Source organism: Plenodomus lingam (genome assembly GCF_022343315.1).
Source record: "Plenodomus lingam strain CAN1 chromosome Unknown contig_22, whole genome shotgun sequence".
NCBI classification, from domain to species: Eukaryota; Fungi; Ascomycota; class Dothideomycetes; order Pleosporales; family Leptosphaeriaceae; genus Plenodomus; species Plenodomus lingam.
In genome coordinates this window covers 230,561-258,307 of record NW_027093939.1, presented here as the reverse complement: position 1 = coordinate 258,307, position 27,747 = coordinate 230,561, and the positions used below count along the sequence as shown (strand labels likewise).

Below are 27,747 nucleotides of genomic sequence, written 5' to 3'. Positions count from 1 at the left end.
GTACAAGAAAAGACTAGATGGATGATACAGTGCACCTCACAACCAGGACGGAAGGTCGCAACTCCCAAACATGTTTTAGCAGACTGTTTGGAGGGAACGGGGAATATGGGAATGTATGAACGTGTGAATGGCCCGATTGTACAGCGTGCTACACCCACCAGCCAACCCCACGCCCTCACCTAACCTTGACCGCAATAAAATACTCGACACTCTCACCCGCCCAACTCACACTCGCACTCCCACTCTCAAACCGGTCCTCCTCAAACAACCCGGCAATACTCTGCTCATTTCGCACCCCCTTCTTCGCAGCGCCACCGCCCCCAAAGCTCTCCAGACTAACGACGCGACAGCCAATCTTGAGGTCGAGAAACTTTTGCAGCAGCGAGTTGTTGAGGGATTCGCCAAAGACCTTGTTGTTGACGAGGACGACGTCTGCGCGACGCAGGACGGCGTCGATGGCGGGGGAGTCGAGGAAGTCGGCGTGCAGGAGGTGCAGGGGGCCGAGGTGGATGTTCCAGAGTCGGGACCGGGCTTTGAGTTCGGCGGCTTGTTGGGTGGCTAGGCTGGCGGCGAGGTCCATTTTCTCGATGCCCCAGGACTCGGCCCCGGTTTGGAGGGCGGCCTGGAGGACGACGTTGCCGACGCCGGAGCCGAGGTCGACAAAGGTGTGGGAGGAGTTGAGTGCGGTTTGGGCAAAGATTTTGTGGACAAACGGGGTGAGGAGTTCGCCGTAGGTGGTTTCTTTGCCTTTGACTTTGCGCAGCCGGTGGGCGTGGGGCGAGACGATGCGGTTGTAGCTCTGGGCTGTGATGCGCTTGACAAGGCTAAGGGGGATGGCGTGCATTTCGTCGATGATGCGCGGGATGGTGCCATTGCTGAGGTGGTCGCGGATCAAGGCGTTGAATTTGGAGAGCTCGGTTTGAAAGTCTTCGGGCGAGTTTTTGGAGACGGCACGTTTGAGGAGGCGGACGGTGCCTTCTGCGTCCGAGGAGAGGGTGGCGGCGAGGTCGGGCGGGAGGTAGTGCGTGATGATTTCCTCAATCGAGAAATATATATCGTTGAGGGGGCTGTAGCCTTCGCTCGAGTCGAGCGGATCGACAGCTTCGAAGCGTTCGGGGCGCGAGGGGGAAGGGTATTGCAGTTCGAGGATGGTGGGCGAAGGGCTGCCTGGGAATGCGGGCTTGTAGTCTTTTGCAAAGTCGCCCGAAGACATGTCGAGGCCATGGATAAGACGACCATATGTGCCCTTTTTTGGCACAGGTTTCTTGTCGCCATAGACGCCGTTGAGGTCGATGGCCTTCTTGCCGTCTGTCCTTGGTGCCGATGTATTATTTGATGTGCCATTCATCGCCCCATTCTTGTTTCCATGCGCGCCATTTTCAACTGTCTTAGCACTCGCATCCTCCTCTTCTCTTATCCTGATCCTCCTCCTCAGATCCGGCTCGAGCGTCCTATTCAGATTCATGGGCTCTGTACTACTGCTTCCCACCCTCCCCATCTTCAGCCTCTTGATCCCCGATCCAAGTCTATCTTCATCCTCCCCCTCACTCGACTCATCACTACTCGCCCACTGTGGCGTATCCGTCCCCTTTCTCTTCCGATTCTCCGCCACAGACGCCTTGCGCGGCTGCTCCTTGCCCCTTAGATGCGAAGATGTAGAAGACTGATATCGATTCGTCGGTGCACGCGGCGCGCTATTACTCCTCGCACCAGCCCCAGGCCGCACGGCAGACGATGTGCGTGGCGCAGGCGACGAGTTTGCCGTGACAGTAGCCGGACGCTGGACGAGGACAGTTTTTTGTTTGATCTTGGGTTTGCCTATGAACATGATGATGACGCAGTCGGTCGCTGTGCGCGCCGAGAGTTTGTGTCTAGTGTGAAAGTAGTAACTCTGCAAGTATACGTGGTAACGTTATGTGTGGTTGCTCGCGTGCCCAAGGCAAAAGAAAAAACGCCGCTGCGGTTGCGTGTGTGTGTGTGTGTGTTTGATGGGTGCAGGCAAAAGAATGGAAAGGGAATGACAAGGCAGCCGTGGAGCAGACGACAGAGAGAGTGTAGAGAAAGGGAAGGGAAGGGAAAGGCTGTGGGCGTGATTCAACCAATACGAGGGGAGCCGTCGCACGCGCAAAAGCAGGTCGACGTCGTGACTGCGCTTTCCCCGAGGGTCGCTGGACGCCACTGCACGAATGACAGGGGTGGGGCTCGCCTAATTCCCACTTGGCCGGGTTGGGCGGCCTTATAACCACACACGTGGGAGGAATGGTCGGCCCTGCATTTGGCCTGTCCTGGACTCCTCACGGTGAAGCATGATGATGGCACCCTTGGGCTAGCTTTGTGAGCCTATGTGTTCACGATAGAGAGAGTCCATGTGGAATAGATGCCACACTGTCATCTTACCATCTTGTCATAATATCCTGGCCTATTCCGCAACATCATCGTTACGACCTTCCGTATGCACACCCCCAATCCTATACTACTAACTGCCTCAACTCGTTCGTCAAAAACGAAAAACTTACCTTTTGTGCCTTGGTTGTCCAATGCCATTCTAAAGCCATACATCATCTAACGTTAAATCAAGTCTTGCAAATAATTGCATGCCACCCAACTGTCCACCTCACACTGCCCATAATGACAATCAGCAGACACAAACTAGCCACCACACTCACTGCCCCATACATATATGCATACCGTCTCTTTAGTGAGTCAATCTCGCTCATCCACGTCGACACCGTCGTCAAAGCGCCGCAGAACCCATCCTCGATGCCTTGCAGGACCTGACAGCCAATGATACCCCCTCCCATCAGCCCAGTTGTGCTCAACGAAACATGCTGTAGATCGTATGCCATGCCCAACACCGCTGTGCCGAATACATTCACGGTGAAGGTACCAAGTGGGAAATTGGGATTCGTCGCATTCAGCCAACAGGAAATGTAGTACCGAAGTAGACAGCCAAGGGGCGCAAATACGCACGCGAAAATAGCTTGTCCGCGCCAGGCATTCTGCGGTGGAAACACTGCCATGAGAACTGCACCGATCCAAGTGCCCCATCCCAAGAAAACAAACATCGGGTCCACGACTCGGCGCGTGAAGCGAAAAGGCAGCGTGGGTGTGTAAGGGTCGAGGAAGACGGCGAGATGGGACCCTAGTTTGAGTGCCGAGTAGCACGCTGTTACTGTTATGATGATGGTGGCGCAAATGGCCATGAAAGAGTATCCGCCATTTCGACTGACCGTATCATAGGTGGATGGCAGGGGTGTGTTGACCGGATAGGGGTGGCTAATGGGAGAGGGCAGGTCGTTTGATAGCGAGAGAAATACATCGCGGATAAAACTCGAGAAAGAGGTACATGAGCCGCAGAAGCCTGTAACTAGGCCAATATATACTGGTATCGTCTTCTTGATCTTGCCATGTCGAGCTTTGGCTTTGTGGTATTCTGCCGTATCAGGCTCTGCTGGCCGATCTAGTGGTTCTGGTAGGTTGGCCCCGCCAATTCCCCATGCCAGACGGAATAGCTTGCGATCCTCAGCGAGGAATCCCATGACCAGTGTGCCAGCGACGTTGGACCATAATTCGGAAAATACGACAGGTGCGCCGGGGTAGAATGTCAGTGCCTGTAGACCCACGCGTGCCAATGTGCCCCAGATGGAAAAGAATATCAGGTAGGATATCGTGTACAGCTCGGTCATGACTTCTGACGCTCTTTGCGCTTGCGGCGTCGGTTTTGACCCATGATATCTCGCCCCGCCCTCCTCTTCCAACTTCTCCTCGTTCCTATTTGGCAATGCCGTAATGTTCAAATGCGAGTCTGACGCAATCCCCGGGATGCCGATTCCTAGACCTGGGAAAGAGGATCCTCTAGCGCGCTGCATCTGAGTCTGATAACTCCCTGCGCGTCTAGTCTGGCCTTGAGTCCATGGCGGCTGCAGCGGTGGCTGGGGATTTGGCGATTGCGTATTCAGCTCGAGCAAATGTACCCACGACTCCGGAGCAGGAACCTGTTCGACTGCGCGTCCCTCTCCGGCATTCGACTCGGCTGTACTGCGTGATGTGCGCTTTGCGCTTCTCCACGTTCGCCTCGTGTCGCTGTTCCCTCGACTGCGCGTGTACGGGACGTTGGGGGCCGGCGACGCGGCAGAAGAGGGCGAAGGCGGAGCCTCGCTGTCTGTGCGATCTGTGCGATCTGCCTGTGCTCTCTCGAAATCGAGATCGAGGCCAAAGTCGTCCAGGCGTCGCAAGTCGCTATGGGTTCGCATGCGATGGAGCTGGCCCAAGGAGACTTCTGAGCGGAGTGAGGAGCGATGCGAAGAGCGCTGGTTGTTGAAGTGCGACTCGCGTTTTCCTACCGGGACATCGTCGTCGCCTGCGTCTGTCATTGTCCTGGCTCCAGCGCTGCTGGGCTAAATTATCGATATGCGATGACGTGCAGATGGCAATCCATCGGCGCGCTCCCGATCCAGTCAGTCCACGATATGGATCTGTACAATCAGCACGAGATGTCGCTATCGCAGTCCTGTCGCAGTCATGGTCCGGCGAAGTACATTAAGTACGTAGATGAGTAGAAGGTGCAAAACTTGGGACGCACTAGAGTTAGTGACACAAGCACCATAGAGTAGATACGAACTGGGCCGATTACATGGGCGTACTGCAGCAGCCTCATTCACTTGTTTACCTTTTTAGATTACCACAGTACTCTAGAGTGACCAAGTTTCGGCACAGCGAACCGCAAGGCGGGATTCTGCTCTGCCAATTCCTCCGAGGGAAGCAAGGATATGCCTGCGGGCCGTCTATGGTCGCATGCACTGTGAGAAGCTCTGAGATCGTGGGAGTCGGAGGCGCCCGTCCAGCGTTATCGCCGAGCCAAGGTCCCGTGACTTTCTATCGACATGCACCTGCCCCATTCCAACCAGCTCTCCAGCTGTACAGCCCCCATTACTTTACCAACTTGAAGACCCCCTTCCTTTTCTTTTATACTACTTTCAAGTTACACACACACACACACACATAGCAATAATGGCATCTCTCAACCTCCCCAAGAACGCCCACATATCCACGCATCCGTGTCTCCAAGCTAAGCTCTCCCAGCTTCGGTCAGCAAGCACAGGGTCCAAAGATGTACAGACGCTGGTGCATGAAATCGCCCTCATGGTTGGATATGAAGCCCTGGGCGCTGGTTTGAAGGCACAGGAAGATGGCACAGTATGTCCTTCCTCTTTGCTTTTCTGAAATCCTGTCATCTCATCCTCCACCATGAATCACGTGAACACGCTCGAATCAAATCAAACCCACACCTCTATACTACACTACCACCCCTCTGTACCACAGACTTACCCGATTCCGTCTCAACTCACATATAACATACAGCCAATACTAGTTACCAAATTTATGTAAATACGTGTTGACGATACTCCACAGGACATATCCCCACTGGGCTACTCCTACCCCACCACCACCACCGCCCCCCACCCATCCTCGATATCCCTCGTCCCCATCCTCCGCTCTGGCCTCTCCATGATACCCGCCCTCGCATCTCTCCTCCCCCAACCAGTCCCCCAACACCACCTCGGTCTCTACCGCGAGAAATCCACCCTCCAACCCGTGGAATACTACAACAATCTGCCCTACCACACCCCACACTCCAGCGCCTCAACCAAGCCCCAGCCTGAACTAGCCATCATCGTCGACCCCATCATCGCCACAGGCGCCACAGCATGTGCGGCGATCGATACATTGAAGGATTGGGGCGTCAAGCGGATCATCGTTTGTGCGATATTAGCGACGGAGGAGGGGTTAAGGCGCGCGTGTGAAGAATGGGAGGAGGGTGTCGAGGTCTGGGTTGGTGGATGCGATAAGGATGTCGATGACAAGGGTATGATTAAGCCTGGTCTGGGAGATGTTGGCGACAGGCTGTTTTTGACGCTTGGGAAATAGAATGGGTATGAATGAATATATGGTGAAATGAAAGGAAATGAATGCAAAAGCTGAATCCTTCTCAGCCTAGCAAAAGTTGTGAAAATTCTGGCGAGAGAGAAGAAGAGCAAGTATCTCGCTTTAGCGTGAAGGGACTACAGATGGCTAGGAAAGAAAAGCTTGGGGCAGCGTGAAGGGCTTGCTACACCCGAATGCACAGTACCAGACCATATATGGGCAGGGGTATCATCAATATCCTCAAGTTTACACATTTCCATTATATTCGGTTACTGGTAGCTTAGCTCATGTGCTGATCCCACGTACTGAAACGTGGTTCACGCAAATGCGCTAACTCTAGACAACCCCAATTGGATCCTCAAAAGTCCACTAGAATTGTACAGTTTCTTTACTGACATTCTCTTCTTCAATTCTACAAACACTTCCATACTTTTTGAGTTCGGTCTAATTCAACAAAACTCGAAATGGCCTTCCTTTCACCAGATTTCCAGATCGTCTCAGACCTTCACCTGGAAACGCCCATCTCGAAGCCACAGTATGAGACCTACAACCTGAAGATTACAGCAAGCAATCTTTTACTTCTGGGAGATATTGGCCTCGTCAAAGATGACGGCCTCTTTACTTGGCTACGTCGATGTCTAGAACAAAACTGTGGTACTCGAATCTTCTTTGTCCTGGGCAATCATGAGCCCTACCAACTTACGCTGGACCTCGCGGTACAAAAGCTCAGAGCTTTCGAACACGTTGCAAAAACGCAATATGGGAGTCGCTTTAAATTTTTACACCGCAACCGTTATGACATCAACAGGGACATCACCATCCTCGGCTGCACTCTCTGGACCTCGATCCAACCCAGCCAATCTGCAGAAATCTGCAACAGAATGACCGATTTCAACGACGTTCGCGGTATTCAAAATTGGTCTCTGGGTAGCGCTTTGGAAGAGCACCGGAAAGATTTAACCTGGCTTAATGAACAGGTACTCGAGATCGAAGCTTCAGAGCCGCATCGCCGTATAGTCGTTGCAACACATCATTGTCCCACCATAGATCTCCGGGCCAGCGATCCTGCTCATTACGGTAGCACAGTGAGCTCGGCTTTCACATCTGATCTATCTCATCAGCCTTGCTGGACATCTGCAGCCGTGAAGATGTGGGCGTTTGGTCATACGCATTATAGCTGCATATTTCGCGACGATCCGTCTGGCAAGATTGTGATTGCCAATCAGAAGGGCTATGACACTAGGAGGCTGGGCACCAAGGTCGTGGAAGTTAAAGATGGTGAGTGGCGGCTGGCTTGTACGGAGAGCAAAGCGAGGAATAGTATGGATCGCATGGAACGGCCTGGGATACGTCAGGTAGCGGAGACGAGGGGAGAGGATTCTGATCTAGTAGCAAGGAGGCCATGTGCAGTGACAAAAGTACAGGGAAAATTTCGACGCACGACCAAGAAAATCTTCGCCTACTGTCACGGATCTTAGAAATGTGGTAATCTTGACAGGTGGTTCACTATAAGGGTGGTTGCACTCTGTAACATACGTACATAAAATTACTATCTACAAATATCACTATGCTTGTAAAAAGACAGAGCTAACTTGTGGGTCATATTTGAAAAGTTGATATAGATAGTGGTAATATTGATTAATGTTCAGCGTTATCAAATGATCCCTTCTATCGCATGAGTAAATGAATTATATGCATCGCGAGGACTGTTCACGATGTTCTGCTTACCTATATATCTCCTGACTGCGACTACCGCTACAACCCTTACAAGTACATTCATTAGTAGCAGGACAATGATATGCGTGCGTAATGTGCATGGAATTGTGTATTTAGAGAAGTGTGATTTAGTCTAACAGTAGCAAGGTATTCATCTTGATCCAATACTAATATTAGAGGTCGATGCAGGCATATGTTACTATTTACGTTAAATGTACCTTCTGATTAGTTATCTCTTTCCGTCTGAAGGCCTATGGACCTTCCATTAGATTATAGCATCTGCTCCTTCCTTATATCTTCATTATAGTCATGTAAGCATGGCCATTGCCTTCTGTTATGTAGCTACGCTCTGGTCTTTATAGACGACCATCGTAACATTCCACACTTCGATTGAGCTTCATTTCTGGTTTCGTAACAACATGTATCCTCGCGAGCCAGAAGCAATACTTCGCGGCGGGCAATTGTTGCACTAAAGAAATCGAACCGCCTCATGAAACTCCAACTGCCTGCCCTGCGCCAACGGTCATACCGCTCGACATCATCGTCGAGCGAAAGCCGATGTCAGAAGACATCCTTAGACAAGGGTTGGACACGATTCACGCTGCCCTTAGCGTGCGAGATAACACCATTGAATATCGTGTTGTTGGTGCGGGTGCGGTTTGGGCTATGGGAATGGCATATAGGGGCACAGCGGACTTCGACATTGTCGTCCAGAACGCCGAGGCCATAAAGGCTAGAAGGATCCTCCTCCAACATAACAAGTTTGGAAAGTCGAGCCTTAACTCCTTGTTCATCCATATCGGCACTAAATACTACAATGTCGATATTCTCACAACTTCGCGATCACAACTTTCTATATTTCCGCCAGGCAGATACGATCAGCATGTCACCATGGCTATTATAGCCCCTATAGATAGTATGCTTGAGACGAAAATTGGCGCATATCGTAATCCGGAGCGGAAGGCTTCTAAACGATCTACAGACGAGAGTGACATAGCTTTTCTTCTGGACATAGCGGCACAAAAAGCAATGGCCTTCGGGTTTGATAGCATTGTTGAGCTTGACAAGGCCTTCAGCGCCTCATTTCGTAGCAGAAGGCGGGAGTGTGAGAAGAGTCTGGATCTTCTGGGTTGTGCGTTAGAATAGTCTGTATGTTTTCTAGGGTATGTATGCTCTCCTCGCTACTATATTAAAACGTTGTGGTTGTTTGTGTGTATACGCATGTGATTCTGCTGTAATAGTAGCAACGGTAGTAATGCAAGCTTTGGATTGCTCTATATCAAAAAGTCCATGAGCTTTGACCAAGTAAATAGAAAGATTAACTGGACTCAATCAATAGAGTAGGAAATATTTATACAACAAATTGTAGTAGCCGTTAGCATCTGCTAAGCTCTTCACTTCCCGATTTCTTTTTTCTCAAGTTCAAAGTACATGCCCCAGTGCCCCTTGCACCCTGGGTTGAAACCACTCCTACAACGTGTGCATTTACTACCACTATCCATGTACTCTCCAATACTCAAAACATGTCTGCACTGCCCACAAAGTACAGCTCTCATGTCTCTCTTGCCCAAGGGCCATGTTCCAGACGTATGATCTTCAAGCTCATTGTGGCAGCTGATACAGGCGTAGAACTTGTTGCAGCAAAAGTGCTTGATGGCGATGATATCGAGGGGTGAGTGCCAGTGGGCGCACTGAGTCAATGGAGTCAGGGAGATTCCATATACGTTTGGTGATACGCAGGAATCCACATTGGATCCTGATTCTTCTGCGGTGGTGGCTGTCATGAGTGTTTTTTTTGGAAGACTAAGTTGTGACGAAAGTCATGCAATATGACGAAATGTTAGGGCTGAGCTAATGGGATCCCGGGCGATCAGTGGGGCTTTCTTGTAAATACTTTGCTTCCCTCTTGCAGCCTGTACTGCAACTCTAGAATGAGCTTCAGACAACATGGTGTTATGGAGCGGTAGAGTAGGTATTTGAGTGTACTTACAGGATGGATTGATGGAGACGGGACACGCACATGCAAGCTCCAATAGCAGAAGTAGAGCAAGAGGGATGTCTTTGTCCTCAATCGAGCATAAGAGTCTTCTCTAATTGAAAGAATCTACGTGGGGTCCATTTCCCCATTGTTTTTCTCTTGACCCACGCAGGCCACGGCCGTGACAGAAGAGAGACTGCCCGAGTTGCGGCGAAAACCTCTCCAGTGCGAGGGTCGTCGGTTGCCCCGCCCCCGCCGAGCTGTCAACATATCTACCCCAACTGCAGCTCGTCTCATCAACGCATTGCACTACAACGACAATTCCAATTTACTGCACACTCTAATCCCCAAGAACCCTTTAGAATACGCTTTCACAAATAAACCTCACATACAAACCGCCAAGATGGGTCGTCAATTCTTTGTCGGAGGAAACTTCAAGATGTATGGGGAACCAAAGCTATGCGCCTCATGCATAATTAAGAACAGTTGCTGACAGTGTCAAGGAACGGCAACTCCAAGTCGATCAAGGACATTGTCGAGAACCTTAACAACGCAAAGCTGGACCCCAACACTGGTACGTTACCGCCCATCTCTCTAGAGCGTCACTTCGTCACCCCACCGAAGGCTTCCTACTAACCTTGCAATTGCAGAGGTCGTCATTGCCCCACCTGCGCCATACCTCTCCCTCACCCGCCAGATCGCCAGCAAGGGCATCGAGGTTGCCGCACAGAATGTTCACGACAAGCCCAGCGGAGCCTACACCGGCGAGACCTCTGTTGAAGCCCTCAAGGACCTCGGCATCAACTGGACTATCATCGGCCACTCCGAACGCCGTGTTGTGCTGAAGGAGGACGATGAGTTCGTTGCAAGCAAGGTCAAGGCTGCGCTAGATGCCGGCCTCAGCGTCATTTTGTGCTGCGGTGAGAGCCTCGAGCAGAGGGAGAAGGGCGAGACAGTCAGCCATGTCACTTCCCAGCTCAAGGCTGTGGCGGACAAGGTCAAGGACTGGAGCAAAATCGTCGTCGCCTATGAGCCTATCTGGTAAGAGCTTTCCATACCTTCTTATTCCCCACATACAGATATTGACGAACAACAGGGCCATTGGCACCGGTAAGGTTGCTACCACACAGCAGGCACAGGAAGTCCACGCCGCTATCCGCGAGTGGCTGAAGAAGGAGGTCTCTTCCGAGGCTTCAGAGAAGACCCGCATTTTGTATGGTGGCAGTGTTTCGGCGAAGAACTGCAAGGAGCTGGCTCAGCAGGCGGACATTGACGGATTCCTCGTTGGCGGTGCTAGCTTGAAGCCTGAGTTTGTTGACATCATCAACAGCCATCAGGCATGAATACATGGCAGCGAAGCACGTCTATAGAAGACGTTGACTTGTCGGCTGGAAACAGACGATGACATGACAATGTCACGCCTGTATAGAACCAAAAAAATACACTGAGATGAATGGATTACCTCTACTTTGACATTGTAGACAGAGTTATTGTGATCGTCTAATTCATGATGCGCCGCCCATGCTGAGATCTTTTGTACAGCTGTATTGTCTCTCGATCGGCCTTCCCTCTGGTGGCATGACCCGCTCTACCAGTAAACATAAAAGCAAAAATAATCTGTAATTTCCAGATGATATATTCCACTCCTCGTGTCCGCCAATCCTCAGATCTATATCTTGATGTTTGCACCATGGAAAGGATCCCAAATACCCCTCACACTCTCATTGATACTCATCACCGGCCGGCCGTCCAGCTTCCTGTTCTTCTGTCCACTCGAGTCCCTCAACAACTCTGCCTTCTCCCTCACCCCCTCATTCTGCAGGTTCTTGACACATATAGCTCGTTGCGCGCCGTTGATGTAGTGTGCGATGATGACAGGATGTTTGCATGGGCGTGGCGAAACACTGATTTCGATCTGGGGATTGCGCTTTGCAAATGTGGGGAGCGAGGCTTTGATGAACGAGTTCATGCCTTTGGAACTACCCCATCTGTTGCAGTAGTGGAAGTCGAGACGTTTGCATTGTAGGATGAAGGCGCCGACGCCATTCTGGGGGTTGGTTAGATGCCGACTAGCAGCGAGTGATGGGATATGCATATTAGCTATGACTTACCTGAGGCTTTGCGACGGCTTTGAGGGCCGCTACAGGCATATTGGCGTTCAATGGCGGCACTGATAGTTGTTCCTTCACGCTTCCCCAATGAGGCTCAAAACTCGCTGTTGCTCCTCACGTGCCGCGAGCAGCCTAGAATCCACGCTACGTTGACTTAGTGCGAACTCCGCGTCGCAACTTCCTCGAAAACCAAGGCCCAAGCCTTACCTCCCCTTCACTCCCTCACACCCTCCCTCGCCCCTTTTTTTCTCATACCACATCGCCGTCTGGAGCGCATTCCAGATCGCAATAGCCAAGATGACGCATCTACTCCCACCGATGCTGTTAAACCTGTTCGCCCCGCGGCCGCCGCTGCGCTGGGTTGAGCCTACAGACCACGCGCCAGAGAAGCGCTGCACGCCCAAGATATCCGGCGTGGGGCAGTACCTACAGGCGATGAGAGACTACAAGGACCAAGACAACTACGTACCAACCGACAGCTGGCTGCAGAAGCGCGATCGCAAGAAGCTTGAAAAGAAGGAGAAACAGGAGAAGCTGCTCACAGAGGGCATTCAAAACTGTGAGGTTTCATCATTGCGCGCATGTCACGTACCATTTGCGCGTCGTCATTTGTGGCGAGTTTGCATGCTAACACTACAGTAGATAAACCCAGTGAAGATCCAAAAGTCCAGGGCGACGCCTTCAAGACACTTTTTGTGTCGCGCCTTGCCTATGGCGTTACCTCGGACGACCTTGAGCGCGAATTTGGCCGCTACGGTCCCATCGAGCGTATTCGCATCGTCGAAGACATCACTGCGCCACCCGATGCGCCACCCAAGAAGCGAAAGCGTGGTTACGCCTTCATCGTGTACGAGCGCGAAAAGGATATGAAGGCTGCCTACAAGGAAACCGACGGTATCAAGATCAAGGATCGTCGCGTACTTGTCGATGTTGAGCGCGGTCGCACAGTCACTGGATGGCGTCCACGTCGCTTTGGTGGCGGATTGGGTGGTCGAGGCTACACCAAAGGCCCTGCCGCTCGCGGACCTGCTGGACCAGGAGGCTTCGGTCCTCCAGCTGGCCCTGGCGGATTCGGAGGTCGTGGGGGTGGATTCGCTGGCGGGTTTGGCGGGCGCGGTGGAGGTGGTGGCCGTGGCGGCTTCGGTGGTGACCGGGGTTTCCGTGGAGGATTTGGCGGCGGTGGCCGAGGTGGCGGAGGCGGATACGGTGGTGGTCGAGGAGGTATCGGCTATCAATCCAACGGCTACGGCCCACCAGATGGTGCACCTGCTGGGCCACGCGGTCCACGAGGAGCTGGTTTTGGTGGTGATCGAGGAAGCGGAGGCGGTTTCGGTGGCGACCGTGGAGGCGATCGCTATGGAGACCGACGTTCCGGTGGCGGCGGTGGAGGCTATGATCGCGGTTCCAGCGGTGCCAACAACGAACCCCTCGGCAGAAGCGATCGATACCAAGACCGTGGGCACAGTGGAGGAGGTGGCCGCGATGGAGCTCGAGACGGCGGCCGAGAGGACGGGTCGCGGAAACGTGGGTATGAAGGCGACAGCTACGACGATCCGAGGACACGAAGGAGATACTAGGTCGAGTCACCAACGGCTTGACCATCTCACACGCAATGGGTTTGTCAAAGGTTACCTCCCTTTTCTTCCGCCTCGCCTCTTGAGGGTAAGATGAGCTTTTGCAAAGCAACTACTCTTGACAAACGCTTCGGGCAGACTGCAGTTTTCTCCGTCAGCCGGGCCTAGGTATGAGAGAGGGTAAGCTTGGACAACGGACACAAGCACTTCAAAGTCTCGCACAAGGTATCTTCTCGCTCAAAGGTATCACCCGATCACAACAGCACCAGTACCTCCACCTCTTTCATCTTGCCTCCTCTACACTACCGATATGGAAAGGTATATACCACCGTACGTTTGAACATCCTTCTCACGACAGCCAACCCCTCCATCCCCAGCGCCATCGGACCTCTCCACCACGGGCAACAGTATGGTTTTTCTCCTTCTTCTTTGGCCCACGAGATACTCGAAGCCGTAGACCAAAGGTGATTTCTTCTCCTTGCATGTTTTATTACCACACCCAGCTTTACTTTCCCCTCGTCTCGCCGTGGCAGGGCTTCCACAAGTCTGACCCACCACGCCCCTTTGGTGGCGCGTGCGCGCTGCCGGCTAGGTAATTTGCGTAAGTGGTTTTTTTTTGTTAGTACGGGGTAGTGTTTTCTTTGTATTTTTTTTTGCGGGAGGGGGAGAGGTGGCTGGGTATCTACAGGTAAGGAGTCGTTTCCGAACTTGATGATTGATTGTACTGTGATGGTGGGGGTACGAGGGGAAGAAGGATAGGTATTTTACAATTGATTTTTTTTGATTTTTTTTTGTCAGTGTGCTTTTTGTGTGAGTGATGTTTGTGGGTTTGTGGGCTTGGAGGTGAGGTCAGTGGAGTGTTTCGGATGGATGGTTGTTTGCGAGGTTGTGTTGGTAATGTATCGACGCGGTCACACTTTTACACGTTGAGAACTTTATATCCATTGATAAACGACGTTTGAATCAGTCAACGATATAGTATAGTATATATTACAGTGAATCATTTGTCACGACAACAACAACAGCATCAACATCAACATCGACATCAATAAGCACAAGAAATATCTCCTCACCCCCCTTAAACCCCCCTACCTACTAGTAACCGTCCTAAAGACCGTCCTCGTGCTCAACCTCGTCACATACCCTGTAATTCGCCTCTGCGCCGTAACCGTGCGCCTCGCCACCGTCGTCGTCGACAACTGCGTCTCCGTCTGCGTCTGCGTCTGTGTCTGCGTGACCAGCTGCGTCTGCGTCCTCGTCACGGGCGCTGCTTCCTCCGTAGTCGTTGTGGTTTGGGTAATGGTGATGGCGCCGGGAGCATCTCCAACAGTCGTGGTGGTGGTTGTGGTTACAGTTTGCGCGGGGTTGCCGGCGCCGTCGCCGGCGGTGGTGGTGACGGTTGCAGGGGCGATGAAGTCGGGGAAGCCGCAGGCGACATCGTAGTACCAGAATGGTTGGGTGTCGTCGGCAGTTACGAGGCCGTCTCTGGTGGGAAGAGAGGGATGGGTCAGATGGTGGTTTGTGTTTAGTTTGGGTTGTAGGTGCTTGGTGGGATTTGAGGGAAGGAGAAGGGGGATGATGTAAGTGTGTAGAATGGGCGATGCGATGATATTACAGCATCAAGACATCCAAACACCCCCAGACCCAGCTCATCCCTGGATAAATATCCCACTGGAAGAAGGAGCAAAGAAAAAGAACGAAAAGTTAAGGAAAACACTCACAGCGCCACTTCGAAAAACTCACAATACTGCGAGTTCGCATCCCCATAATACGACCAGCGAAAGCTGCGACACCGGGTCGCGTCGTTCTTGCACCAGGCCGCACAGAGGGCAAAGTTCGAGGGCCCGTTGTAGAAGAAGTTGCCCATGTACTGGTTCAGGGTATCGGGGTTGCTGGTGCCGACTAGGCCGCAGACGGTGGCAGCGGAGATTGTGGCGGGGAGTAGGAGGATAAGGGGGAGGAGGGATTTGAAGGACATGGTTGGGGGCGAGTGGGCTGTGATGCGTTATGTTTTTCCGGTTCTGTATGCAGGTGGATGGAGTGCGAGGTAGCTGAGAAGAGATGAGGTAGGGAGTTTGGAAAAGGCGCTGACTTGACTCGGAAACCTGAATACTGGTTGAAGGTAAGCGAAATGTGCAGCACTCATGATGAACACCGAGACTGTGACTAAAATCTGGTTGTGGGGTGGAGGTAGCAAGATGAGATGGAATGTTGTGGTGGAATGTTGCTGTTGGTGCTTGATGATGCTGATGATTTCTCTGGTCATACATGTGTACATGGCCATGCCAACGAATATTGCCGGACGAAAGCCCGAAACCTGTGGGTGTCGAGGGAAGATGTGCCGATGGCGGATTATGGAATATATGTATGTTATGCCCCCATCTCTTTAGCGTCCTTGTATCCCATTTCCCTCGCCACACGGCCGACCTACCACATCAAATGTCTCGACCATTCATAAGACTTGGACTCGTTCTCCGGTCGAATCTGCAGTTTGCGCGAGAAGTCATATGTTTGCATGACGTATTCCTCGCCTTCAATTTCTGGGATACCGTCGCCTGTTGTTTTCCTCAATCTCTCGCGTAAATGTGCTACATCTTCTGCGTTGGCGATGCTTTCAATCCATATGATACGTCCGTGGATCCAGTCTTTCATCGAGTCTGGTAGATGCGGAATCGAGCGGAGCGCGCACAGCTGGAAATAGGTGTGGAATAGGGTTGCTGTTCGAGGACGTGAAGTAGAATTGTTTGTTCCGGGAGCGGATCCTGTGGAGGATGGCGATGAGGAAGAGGAAGAGGAGCTTGGCGAGGATGCGACTGTGGAGCCTGTGTGGCCTTTTGTCTCCTCGTCGTAGATGTCATGTGGAATTATCTGAACCAATGCCACACTGTCATTATCGGCAGTCTCCATAGTGACAGATTGCAGAGCCTGTCCGAATCGTTTGCTCTCCGAAGAATCATCTCCAGTGGAATGATCAAAGTACATCTGTAACTGTTCCAGATAGCCTGTGAGTTGAGGAATCGTCCTTAGGAGATCCCTGGCCATCGCTATGATAATTTTCACCGAGTAGTCTTGTGACTCGCGCACATTGTCAGGCTGCAACAGCTGTTCTGAATATCCGAGTACCTGATATTGTCGGAGAATAACTTGGTGGAGGCGTATACGCATTGAGCGAATGTTGTTCCAGAGAAGAGCTGTGAAACGTTGAGGGTAGACTTGAGAGAATTAGCAAATTGATGAAACTTAGATCTTAGATTCAAAGCAGACTCACCATGCAGATATCCTTCGTGAGCAAACTCGGCGGCATCGTGGTCTTTGATATGAAATTCCTCAAACTGCCAACGCGTGGGCATATTCTTAGCGAATTCCCTCAATTTACCATCGAGGTCATCTGCCTTTTCGATGATAGCTGCAGGATCGTCAAGCTCTTTCGTAGTCATTGTAAGCTCAAAGTCAGCTAGCTGTGCAATGATGTCTAGGAACGTCTCATGCACAGTTAATTGGTGGACGGTCCCTCCAACCTGCGCCTTCAACTCTGCGAATCCAGGCGGCGGCGGTTCATTGTTAATCTGACAGTTCATGATGACACATTGTATCAGTGTGCCAAGGATACGCTGCGTGAAGACGGTTTGCTCCCGTTTCAGCATCAAAGACGCGACTGACACTGCGCCAGCTAGGTGTTTTGAACAATTTCTGGTGGCTGAGATGGACGAGCTGGTGATGATCTCGAATATAGCAGACATGACTATATGCAGTCAGTGCCTGTCTTGTATTAATTGTGGTCGCTCGGGTTCACATACTGATTGCCATTAGTGTGGCGTCTAGCGAAGCCCTCTTTGGATCGGTCAGTGCTCCATTGATACCACGAATTGCTGAGATGTAGCGTTTCGTAGCCTCGTCTGACATGCTCGCGTGCCCTGTAGCTTTCGAAAAGCCAGCCAACCCAGTAGCCACGATACCTTGTTGCAACTCAGGGCTGGCATACCCAGCTTGGGAGTAAAAGTCAGGCAGGTAATTCAGCATGGACAGAGCTGGAGCGTCCCCGACATAGTTGGACATGAAGAATTTAATGCCCAAATCGAGTGATGATTGCTGCATGACCAAGCCGTTTAAGCGCAGCGGTTTGACAGTCGTTGCTCGGATCAGGGCCCGCGTGGCTGAGCTTGATCTGCTGGGTAGAGCGGCAGGAAGGGCTGGTCCATAATTCACACGCTGTTTGCTCTTCCTAGCAACCTGTTCTGTCTCATCGTGGAAGATGAGGTCGGTGGGATCACGGTAGCCTGAGCAAGTGCGACCTGCTCGGATACACTGTCCACAGGAGGGAATTTGGTAATCGCACTGCCGCCCGTTAGCTCGTTGCGGGCTCGACTCATGCCATGAAGCTCAGCCGGCCATCTCATGTTGCCAACAGTCGAGGGATTTCCCAGAAGCATGTACCATGTACCATGCACGAGGTACGGTGCGACGATTGTCGAGCTGATGGAAATCCACCTACCCGATTCCGACGCTTTCTGCATTCTGCACAGGCTGCGGACGGCTTCCCTCGATAGACCATTTCGAAGGGTGCGGCAATGGCCCTGCATTGGGCTGCATCAAGTGAGGGGAGGTGCAGGATGCAATAACAAGCCTCGCGCCATCTCGCAGGTGAAGAGAAAAGATCGCAAGACCCCTCCCGCCGTGAAAAGCGGTGTTGATCTCCCAATCTATACAACCCTTTGGACTCTCTAGGCTGACGGGGGGGGGGGCGGACAGAAATTGAGGCCACCCGCGGTCCAATGAGGCTCATTTGCCTAGACGGCAGGAGCCGGCGCTAGGCCAATCTGGGCCCTCCGCGGTTCCTGCACCTTTGCCAAGCCCGAGATGGGACGCGAACTCATGAGCACATGGTTGCATAATGAAGCAGGGGGGCATGATCTTAGAGTAATGGTAGGTAGTCAAGTCTCGGTACTTGACTGTGGTACCGGTAGATACTATAATAGAGCCCAGCAATGAGTGACAGACCTCACTCACTACTCTAGCATGTACATGTATCCTGACAGGCCAATCCATAGAGTAGTATTGTCCGGATGTAACATTCGCAAACAGGAACAGGCTACAACAGAACAGCTACCGGTACCGGTACGTACGTGAAACTTGTACCGGTAGGTGCTAGATCATAGTGGACTACTTACTCAACACATCACTCAATCATACACTCCTCACTCACTTGTAAAAGCAACCTATCTCATCTCACAAGACTCACGTGCTCCGGGGGTGTCATAATCACGTGATTTGCCACTGCCAGACCCAGGCTATCCCAATCGCACAAGGCATACTACGACATGATGGTCACGCCATCCGAGATAATGAGTAGTATTGTACTACTTGCAACTGCATATATCCCTCTCCACTCTTCTGACCAGACGGCCTGACCTTCCAATGTGCGCAAGTGCAAGTCTCCAAATAGGCCCCAGTAATCTCTTTCCCCTCCTCCATCAACCCGCACGGTACTCATACATGTAATCAGTACACTGCATCATCGACCTCGCCTTCAGCATCCACATCTTCGCCGTGAGCATCCTCTCCGTCCTCATCACCTTGGGCATCAACCTCCACCATCTCAACATCTTCGGCTGCCGTGTCGGTAGCTGGAGGAGACTGCTGCCCCTTGGCCACTGGGCGTTCCGTGACAAGAGACTTCTCCGTCTGATCTGGTACCGCAGACTGGCTTACAGCAGCTGCAGAGGTCGAGCCTTCTTTCTGTCCCCTTGGCCCCGACGTTTCGAGTGCATCCTTGGAAATGCTATACTGCTTCTTCGGATTATCTAGAATCTGCTGCGACGTATCTACTGGCATCTGCAAATGCTCGGCTTGTGGTGTGGCAGTCTCAGTGGCAGCCTCTTGCCTTGATTCCGTATGCAATGTCGCATGCTGGAGGTTTAACTGCTCACGCCATTGCTGTCTCTCATGATTCTTGCTCTTCCTCTTGACATGTTCGCCAAACCAGTCGTCACCCACACCCTTCAAATTATCTCCAAACACCGCCCACCAGCCAGGCTGAGTTATGTAGCCACCGCCAACAGACTCGCGGACCGCCTTGACAGACTGCAGCCAAGAGAGAACCAGTTCGATCTCAAAAATTTCCGTCGTATGAGCAGCGCAGTGCAGATAGATGTCAGATGACGTGGCACCAGGTTGAAAAATGAGCGGTTGCAGAACAAGGTTCAGAATACGGTACCACCAGGGCCAGGTGATGGATTGGCCATCAATGCTGCTCCAAATCGGTAGTAGGGCATCTGGGTCATGTTTACCTGGTAACGGTGGTTCCGGGAGGTCTTGCCAGTCAAGAACCCTAGCTTCTTCAAGCGAGTCATGCGACTGTGGCGATGGCTGAAGCGGATTGCCGAAGAGGTATTTGTCTGTCGGTACGATGTAGATGTCCCAAAACATGCGTTTGCGATCCATAGCTCGGTGAATGTAGTCACCCTCACAGAAGCCCCAAATAGAGAGGCGAGGCAGTGGCGCACCAAATTCGTTAATGACGGGCGGAAGTTGTGGAATAAGCTTGACGATTCCGGCACTGACCATGGTCATAATCGCTGCAACTGGTCCATCTTCTTCAACTTGAGAGATACTGTAGAAGCGTTTGGAAGGATCGTCATTGGTGAATGCAATATCCATCTCTTTCTTGACCCTGACCGCAGACATGAAGTCACTAAGCTCGAATGGCCGCACATACTTCCTCGCGAAAGCTCTGGTGAAACTGTAATTACGTCCAGGTAGGAGGCGCTTGAGCTTCCTCATTCTGAGGCTGCTCTTCTCCACCAGGTCCCCAACTACACTTACAAGTGCATTCTGTCCCAGGTTCATGAGTTTATCATGCGCATGCTTTCCATCGTACAACGCTTGAGGCGTCGCAGTATTCGCTCGTATCCATGAACGAGCTTTCAGATTCTTATCTTCTAGAGACCATGTCGTCTTGCGAGCTCTGTGTAGCGGCGCGGCGAACGAGTGCTGCAGTTGGAGCAGTGTTCGAGTCCGATCAGCAACCCTTTCCTTGTACCACTTTGCTCTGTCAAGAATCGTGTACTCCAGCTCGTCAACTGCAAATTTCTCGAGTGCTTCTCGGAGCAAAGGCAAAGGTAGTTCAGGGTAAGCACAGCTCCGAGTTGCCCATTGTGCTAAGCTTTTCCAATCATATGTACTTGGATCTTCGATAGGGCTGAGTTGACCTTGTTCGTACGCATCCAGAAACAGCGTTTGAAAGTTCTCGGTCAGCTTGGTGATTTGTGGAGCCATTTCTGTCTGAATCCAAGCCCACATTTTCTTAGTCTTAGGCATATCGAACAGCTTGTCATTACTGTAGACCATCTCAACGATACTCCAATCCGCGACTCCCTCTTCTGCAGACATCAAGGTCGCAATGATCAGCGTGCAACATAACTTCTTAAAGCGATGGAGCGCATCTGAATCCTCTGCACTCTTGCTTTCTGATCCTTTCTTACTTCTCTGCTTCTTCTTTCGCTCGCTTAAAGGGCGAGACTGACCAACGCGCGTTCGTTGGCGATCGGGTGGAATGTAGATTGGATCGTTGGGATCTCCCGTAAGACCAGTTAGGCGTTCGAGGAGCGTAGGTGGAGGGCCTGATCGATCGAGCCTACGTCCGGATTTAGAGTTCTTCTTTGCCTTTGGCTTTGACTGTGTCTGATCATCACCATCCAAAGCTTCTTCAACTTCAGAAGAGGGTGATGTGTCACTCTCTGCGCTCATTGGAGTTTCGGAGCTAATTGTTCTACGCAGCCTCTTCCTGGATGTGTGACTCTCTGGCTCAGCGATTCTGACTCGCTTCTTGCTCTTTAGAGGCGCGACAGTGAATCCCGCGTCTGGTCCCTGTTCCACCGGCTTGTTAGAAGCCTCCTCGAGCTCTGCATCTGGCCCAGCCTCGGTTATGAGGTTCTTTTGGGCTGCTACAGTCGGTGATCCAGCTAAATCTTCATCGGATTCCTCTTCATCAGTCGTCAATGGGTCCATATCAGTATCAGTCTCATTGCGACCATTAGTGGAGCGACTGATAGGTTTGGTCAAAATGAGGGCGGGGTCGCCGGAATTCACGCTTGTAGCAACCCTACCACTTTCGGTGCTATCACTCTCTTCATTGACGACGTCAATTACCCCTGCAATGGGTTTAGGCTGGTATGGTTTGTCCTTGTCGTTTAAACTCGCAAGCCTTGTTCGTTTTCCTGGAGCTCCACCAGCCAACGCTGCATCTTTCTTGGTCGCCACTTCTTCGACTCTTGCATTCTGAGCTTTGCGAGCTTCAGCCGAAGACTTCCTCTGTTCGGCTAAGCGCTGTCGCCGCTGTTTCTTAGCTTCTCTGATCTGATCCTCCAACTCGCCTGGGTCTGGATGGAGGACAATGCTCTCGTCTTTGGGAGCCCGGGGTACAGGCCAGTACAAAGAAGTATCATCGAGGAGATGGCGAACTTCTTCTGGGAAGTACTGTTGAGATCGCTCGTGGGAAAAGTTGGTTATGTCGCGTGCCAGCTTCAAAACCTGAGGGCTACTGGCGTCCAGATGTGTACGTGCAATGATAGACTTTTTTGTAATAAAAGGTCCCTTCTTGTAGTTCATCCTGACTTGAAATATCATTCTCTTTAGACCGAACGCAGGATCAGTACACATGTTCCGCATGGTCTCATTCACCGTACTAGAAATCGGCTTCTCTAAACCCTTTGCATGCCCGTGGCGTTGATCCCAAAGCTTACTAAACGGTCTACCAATCTCGCCCTGATCAGGGAAGACACCGTTGCACATGTCAATGATGTCCGAGATGATTTGACGTCGAAAGAAGAGCGCACTGCCTATCGTTTGGGGTTTCTTGGTTCTCTTTCTATGTGCCCTGGACCGAGGCTTGTACATGACGGATGAGGTCCTCCTCAGCAGAGAAGTGCTGGGGTACGAGGCTGGATTAGAATTGTTCAAAGAAGTAGTATTGACAACGGGTGACGTAGTCGCGGATACTTTTGGACTATTGATGACTTGTGTTTGGCTTGCAGTATTGGAGTGCGAGCTTGGTCCGTATGGGCTTTCATAACCGGACGGGCCGGACGGCGCGCTCCTATTGACCACAGTCCACCCCGCCACTGTCCGAGGTGGGGGTGGTGGTAATGATAAGGTAGGTCCTGCCACAGCAATGGGCGATCTGTCAACAGTTTGCTCAACATGAACTTGCCTGTTGGTGTGTGCTGAGTCCGATCCAACCTTGGTGATCCGATCCAGTGCGGGCAATGTGGCACCATTCTGATCTCTGAGACCATCTGCTACAGAATCATCTCGCAACTTACGCTGTTCGTCGATGCCAAGGATGTGCAAATTGGACGGGGAATTTTCTCCAAGGTATGATGCAACAGCAGACGATCGAATGGTAGTTCCGTTTGGGACATGGCCATTGGTAACATGTTGCTGGGTTGCATTGGAAATAGCATCGAAACGCACTTCACCACTACGAGTGATGCTAGTCTCCACGTTTCCTCCGATGCTTGCTTCCTGAATAAAAGTAATATCCCGCTGGACAGGCGTGTGTTCACGTTCACAAGGCGGCTGTGGGGTACTAGGCTCAGGGCGGAACCAGTCAAAATTTGAAAGTCGTGGCAGTCTGAACGTGGCAATGAAGGCTTTGCGCGGCCGTCCCCGTGGGGCTTTCTGTTTTGACAAGTTATCGAAGTAGACCCCCGGCAATGAGCGCTCCGTGTACAATCTGTATTTTGCCTTGTCGCTGATCTTGAGCTTGTCAATTTCTGGGGGAACAAGCGTAAGATATTTAGAAGCCTTCTTCACAATTGAAGCGGTCTCCGGGTTTGAAGGTGCCGGCCTAGCGGTCTCACATCCATGTGTCCCAGTATCAAGAGGTACAAGGTCTAGTGGCTGGTGTTGACCCTGGATTGCCTTACCCTTTAGCGCCGAAGGAGTGGCTGGATCCTGTACGTCTACGAAAGTGTTGACTTGTGAATGCACTGGTTGCTGGGCGTTTTCCTGGGCGATGCTCTCCCGATGTGTTTGAATCGTATTATCGACAAGGTCAGCCATGGGTAAACTCAAAATGGTTAGGGATGACTGCTCCTCAGTTGTCTGCTGTGGCGAGACAGTGCAACTTGAAGCTTTGAGGGCATGTGCGGCGCCTGGTCCCGTCGTAGTAGACTCTTCAGCGCTTGTGCTTGGCAGAATAGCAGAATTTGTCCGTCGTTTCTTGGGAGTCTTTGGGCCTGTACCTGAAATACTCGCTTTGCGCTTCGCGGGAGAAGCCGTTACCACTGATTTCATAGCCCCTTCGGCGGCTGATGTGGTCGGAGTAGTTGTATCAACTATACTTCTGGACTTCGCTGCCTTGCCGGCTTCCTGTGTAGGAGCGGCAGCCTCATCAGCTGCTGTTGATAATGAATCAAGCCGTTGAGCCGCTGGTACAGATGCGGCAGTTTTGTCTTGGAGAACCTGTGGAGAATTTGGTCTTTCTTCATGAATGTGCTTTGCTGGCCCTGTGGCCTTGTCGACTGTCGCAGTGCCCTGCTTGTCGGTCATCTCACTGGGCACAGCTGGCCCTGTAACGTGAGATCTACCAGCCTTAGCAGCTTCCTTCATGTCTTTTGCAATCTTAGCGGCCTTCATAACCTCATCGTATAGGGCGATGACTTTCGAATCCTTCAGTGCGATGCCTTCTCTACGCTCTTGGCGCAGACCCTCGATGAGATCCTGCGGCAGACGGCCATGATCGATCCACTTCAAGTCAATCCTCTGCTGTTTGCTAAGCACCGTCGGCTCAGATTTTACCTTCTCTCGCGTCTCAGTCTTGGTGGGTATTTTCGCAAGCCCACGCTGGACTCGAATCGCGTTCTCTTGCTTAATCCCAAGTCTGCCTCTGGGCGGTAGACCGGCCGCAATGCGCTCCTCGGCACTCATCAAAGGTGGCTTACCCCCTCGCAATGGGCCACCTTCAATCTTGTCGGGCAATGAGCACGGATCTCCAGTTTTTCGTCGATGATCCGCGATCTGCTTTGCTGCATGTTTGCTCAGGCGACCGTGCGGCTTCAGTCCCAAAGAGATACGCTGCGCAGGACTAAGTGATAGAATTGGGGCAAACTTCTTCTCATACATCAACTTGATACTCTGAAGAGTCGGTCTCCCGTCCATCTCACGCCCTTTCCTTTGAGGGCCACGTGGAAATTTTGGTGATGAGCGGGGTATCTCATCGATGTTCTGATGTCCTATCTCATGAGATATGGCGATGTCCCATCGCGGTCCATATGTGCGTGGATGTACGATTGCTTCGCGCGCCTCAGACAGTGTTGCGGAACCATCACTACGCTCAAGGTCTTTCGGATTCGTGATTTTGAAGCCCCAGGCATCTAGAACGTTGACACCTTCCGGTTTACTGCTCTGACTTGATGGATCTTCAACCGGCACCGTAGTCACAGAGTGACTGACACCGGCCCAGTGGACTACACCCGCATCGACAGCCTTTTGAAAGTTTCCGTGAGTCCTGTAGACATAATGCAGATACTTCTTCTCGGCAGTATTCCTCGAATCTCGTATGATGGCTAAATGCCGTAAATTTAGAGGCTGAGTCTTCTCCCAATCATCGGTTAAGCGAGTAAAGTATGATTCCAATGGTCGCCTCCAGAAAGGACCAACCATTCGGTCACGTAGTTGAGTTGAATCCCAACCGTCAGAGCCGCCAATTGCGACAGCGTCAAAGGCGAGATTTGCGAGTAACTGGTCTGGGGTCCACTGTGGGGGAATACGGTCAGGGTCGGAGGTGGAGGCCAGCTTGTTAGCTTGTGGTCCTACATCGGCATCACCATCTTCCAAAGTGTCGACTTCAAGGTCTTTCATCAGCGTATCTCCATCAGCGTCATCGTCAAGAACCTCGTCAGCAGCATTCTCGGCATTATGATCCTGGCGTCGAAAACGGAGATTCATAACGTCCTCATCACAAGGTTTACGCAGGACTTGTATGCAGGTAAGCCAGCTGTCCTCTGACTTCTTCTTGCGCACCCTCAATCTCTTGATCATGCCCGTTTGGTCAAGTCTGATCAGGGCACCTTGGGTGGCCCTTTTGTTCCAAGTCGTCATCGGCACACCCTACGAAAACGTTAGAGAGGGGTCCTGAAGTAAGCTAAGAATGCACGTTGGATTACCAGTCTGGTCCTCAGCTCGCGAGTTGGGACTACGCCGGCATCCTTGAAGGTGTTATAGAGTAGATGGACAAAGCCCGAAAGCACGAAGCTATCTTCTCTGTACACATCTTCCTGTGCGCTTGAAGCCAAGAAGTGGCTCTGAGAAGCGAACTTGTTGTGTACACATAGGCTTGTACGAACTTTGCCAGCTTGCACAGGAACCTTGACGATATAGCCTTTACGCGCAAGCTCATCCGTTCTATGAGGGACTGAACGTTTGTCTTGACCACTTGCCCTAATTAAGTCGGTTTGAGCGATCCCTTCCGATCCGCGAGCAGTGATGAGTGAAAGTAGTACGAATTCCATGCTAGGAACTTTCTTGAGATCGATACCATGACCAGTCAGAGCCTGCCAGATCCTGCCTTGGCTGGCATAGAGACGCGGCGCAGTGATGGTGGATTCCGGGTCATCAAAGACAGACTCTGCATCATAACCACTGACCAAAGCATGGCGAGGCTGACGAAGGGGCGCACGGTCGGGAGTTAAAGTGGCAACTATTGCACCAGCTCTGTCGTCTTTTCCCTCTTTCACCAAATACTCTCGGATGGCCTTACCCATTGACAATAAAGCCTTGGTGGGTCGTTTTGATTTGTTGTCAGGCCTACAAGCTGGCTGGTCGGAAACAGTCATGGAAGTACCACCACAAGTCCCAGTCTCGTGCAATTCTGCTGCCTCAAACTCTGATAAGGTGTAGTGCCGAACCTCTTTCTGGTAGATGATGCGCATGTCCGCATGGCCCGACACCCAGGTCCATACGTTCTCGTAGAACTTGCGACCAAGTCCCTCAGCTGGTAGGCTAGGGCGGGTCGAGGTACCATATGATGACTGAACATCGTCCTTGAGAGGCTCGTAAAATTTCTGTATGAAGCGATAGAATTCTGCACTGCCAGCCCCTGCAGTCAAAGCGAGTCAGCAATTAGACAGTGTATGTAGTGAAGAGAGAGGAACCAAATGCAAATAGGCAGTAACAAGGAGTCGGGCTGAATAAGCTCGTTATTTTTGTTGCTCAACCATGAAAGCCATCAGGTTTCATAGACCGTGCAGCACTGGCTTACAAAACAGCACTTGCACTTGGACCGACGACAGCCAAACGTGACTGCGAACCATGAAAAACTTACCGTGCACGCCGCAGAGAGCAATGTCAGACAAGACTGAGTCTATGAGCGCATCGAAACCTGTTGCCATGACTGTCCACCCGTCCCCGTCTAACTACCAAACGCCAGGAGGAAAAAAGTGCGCAAAATGCTTTATTGCATGGCAAGAATGGTGCAAGGGCGACTCGAACACGCGCAATTCTGGGTCGATTCAGGCGAGTCGGGTGCGTGCAGCGAATCGGAAGCGTGTGGAAATGGTATTATTGGCGTCGTGAACGAAACGGCAAAAAGATAGCAAACCTTGTCAATTGGTCAGCAAAGCAATCGACAGTGAGAATCGAACTGGCGCTGGTGGGCCGTCAAATGGCCACAAGTTTTGCTGCAGATGAAGTGGGGTTGTGAGCGGCAGAAAACGAGACTCAAAAAGACAAGCGGGGTGTCTTGGCATGACGGCCCGCGCTTCTACCTAGCCGGAAGTCGTTTATCGCAGTCAACTTGTCGCGATCAACCTGCCCATTCTAGGTATTGTTTGGCTATTGTCTGTTTTCAGTCTCACGACGCCAGAAACATGTTGGCTACGCGGATTCGATGATTCTCTTGAGTTTGTGATATCCTCTAGAGATTTCCTGCTGCTGTCTCGAGTCTAAAACACACACCATGTTCCACTGTCGATTCCTATACCTAACACGTCAACATGTTCTTCGTATCCCCCTTCGGCTCGTCAACATCTAAACCTGGTCATGGAAACATCACGCTCGAACTTCTTCCGCCAGATCAGCCAGTTCTTCGTACCTTATCCTATCAATATCCACTGAAGTTAGTCGCACCCGATCCTCTGCCTCCACCAGATCAGAGCTCAAGTTGTTTGACGACGACAACAACAACAACAACAACGACGACGACAGAGAGTGATCCTGTGCAAGATGTGCAGATACCACGGCTCATTCACACTGTCTTCCTTCTCAACTATGGCGGTGGCGTCGTTGCTGGAGATACCATAAACCTCGTCGTAAAGCTGCAGAGCAACACGCGGCTCATTCTTTTGACCCAAGGCTCGACAAAAATCTTCAACACGCCCTCGGCGGACTTGGTCTCCCATCAGTACATGACTGTCAGTCTTGAGAGGGACTCAGCATTGGTATA

General features: G+C 51.6%; 11 protein-coding genes across 11 annotated transcripts; 5 read left to right on the top strand and 6 right to left on the bottom strand.

Moving 5' to 3' along the window:
- Positions 1-175: 175 nt before the first annotated feature.
- IAQ61_005451 (uncharacterized protein) lies at positions 176-1,828 on the bottom strand (the record flags this gene model as incomplete). Its single annotated transcript, XM_003840116.1, has 1 exon — positions 176-1,828. The coding sequence occupies one exon, from the start codon at positions 1,826-1,828 to the stop codon at positions 176-178; it is 1,653 nt and encodes a 550-aa protein (XP_003840164.1).
- Positions 1,829-2,573: 745 nt separating this feature from the next.
- On the bottom strand, positions 2,574-4,373 carry IAQ61_005450 (uncharacterized protein; the record flags this gene model as incomplete). Its single annotated transcript, XM_003840117.1, has 1 exon — positions 2,574-4,373. The coding sequence occupies one exon, from the start codon at positions 4,371-4,373 to the stop codon at positions 2,574-2,576; it is 1,800 nt and encodes a 599-aa protein (XP_003840165.1).
- Positions 4,374-4,922: 549 nt separating this feature from the next.
- On the top strand, positions 4,923-5,928 carry IAQ61_005449 (uncharacterized protein; the record flags this gene model as incomplete). The annotated part of the gene is made up of 2 exons (XM_003840118.2): positions 4,923-5,196; positions 5,413-5,928. Exons 1-2 carry the CDS (start codon positions 5,011-5,013, stop codon positions 5,926-5,928), a joined length of 702 nt encoding a protein of 233 aa, XP_003840166.1. The 5' UTR covers positions 4,923-5,010.
- A 461-nt stretch (positions 5,929-6,389) lies between these two features.
- IAQ61_005448 (uncharacterized protein) lies at positions 6,390-7,403 on the top strand (the record flags this gene model as incomplete). Its single annotated transcript, XM_003840119.2, has 1 exon — positions 6,390-7,403. One exon carries the CDS (start codon positions 6,390-6,392, stop codon positions 7,401-7,403), a length of 1,014 nt encoding a protein of 337 aa, XP_003840167.2.
- A 796-nt stretch (positions 7,404-8,199) lies between these two features.
- On the top strand, positions 8,200-8,787 carry IAQ61_005447 (uncharacterized protein; the record flags this gene model as incomplete). The annotated part of the gene is made up of 1 exon (XM_003840120.2): positions 8,200-8,787. The coding sequence occupies one exon, from the start codon at positions 8,200-8,202 to the stop codon at positions 8,785-8,787; it is 588 nt and encodes a 195-aa protein (XP_003840168.2).
- Positions 8,788-10,022: 1,235 nt separating this feature from the next.
- TPI1 (triosephosphate isomerase) lies at positions 10,023-10,962 on the top strand (the record flags this gene model as incomplete). The annotated part of the gene is made up of 4 exons (XM_003840122.2): positions 10,023-10,060; positions 10,123-10,193; positions 10,270-10,660; positions 10,716-10,962. The coding sequence occupies 4 exons, from the start codon at positions 10,023-10,025 to the stop codon at positions 10,960-10,962; spliced, it is 747 nt and encodes a 248-aa protein (XP_003840170.2).
- Positions 10,963-11,288: 326 nt separating this feature from the next.
- IAQ61_005445 (mitochondrial 54S ribosomal protein mL43) lies at positions 11,289-11,769 on the bottom strand (the record flags this gene model as incomplete). Its single annotated transcript, XM_003840123.1, has 2 exons — positions 11,289-11,666; positions 11,731-11,769. 2 exons carry the CDS (start codon positions 11,767-11,769, stop codon positions 11,289-11,291), a joined length of 417 nt encoding a protein of 138 aa, XP_003840171.1.
- A 258-nt stretch (positions 11,770-12,027) lies between these two features.
- On the top strand, positions 12,028-13,307 carry IAQ61_005444 (uncharacterized protein; the record flags this gene model as incomplete). The annotated part of the gene is made up of 2 exons (XM_003840124.2): positions 12,028-12,289; positions 12,373-13,307. The coding sequence occupies 2 exons, from the start codon at positions 12,028-12,030 to the stop codon at positions 13,305-13,307; spliced, it is 1,197 nt and encodes a 398-aa protein (XP_003840172.1).
- A 963-nt stretch (positions 13,308-14,270) lies between these two features.
- Positions 14,271-15,282, bottom strand: IAQ61_005443 (uncharacterized protein; the record flags this gene model as incomplete). The annotated part of the gene is made up of 2 exons (XM_003840126.2): positions 14,271-14,789; positions 15,026-15,282. The coding sequence occupies 2 exons, from the start codon at positions 15,280-15,282 to the stop codon at positions 14,393-14,395; spliced, it is 654 nt and encodes a 217-aa protein (XP_003840174.1). The 3' UTR covers positions 14,271-14,392.
- Positions 15,283-15,731: 449 nt separating this feature from the next.
- Positions 15,732-17,856, bottom strand: IAQ61_005442 (uncharacterized protein; the record flags this gene model as incomplete). The annotated part of the gene is made up of 4 exons (XM_003840127.1): positions 15,732-16,516; positions 16,573-17,046; positions 17,102-17,639; positions 17,797-17,856. The coding sequence occupies 4 exons, from the start codon at positions 17,854-17,856 to the stop codon at positions 15,732-15,734; spliced, it is 1,857 nt and encodes a 618-aa protein (XP_003840175.1).
- A 947-nt stretch (positions 17,857-18,803) lies between these two features.
- On the bottom strand, positions 18,804-26,695 carry IAQ61_005441 (uncharacterized protein; the record flags this gene model as incomplete). Its single annotated transcript, XM_003840128.2, has 3 exons — positions 18,804-25,415; positions 25,472-26,403; positions 26,629-26,695. 3 exons carry the CDS (start codon positions 26,693-26,695, stop codon positions 18,804-18,806), a joined length of 7,611 nt encoding a protein of 2,536 aa, XP_003840176.2.
- Positions 26,696-27,747: the final 1,052 nt, after the last annotated feature.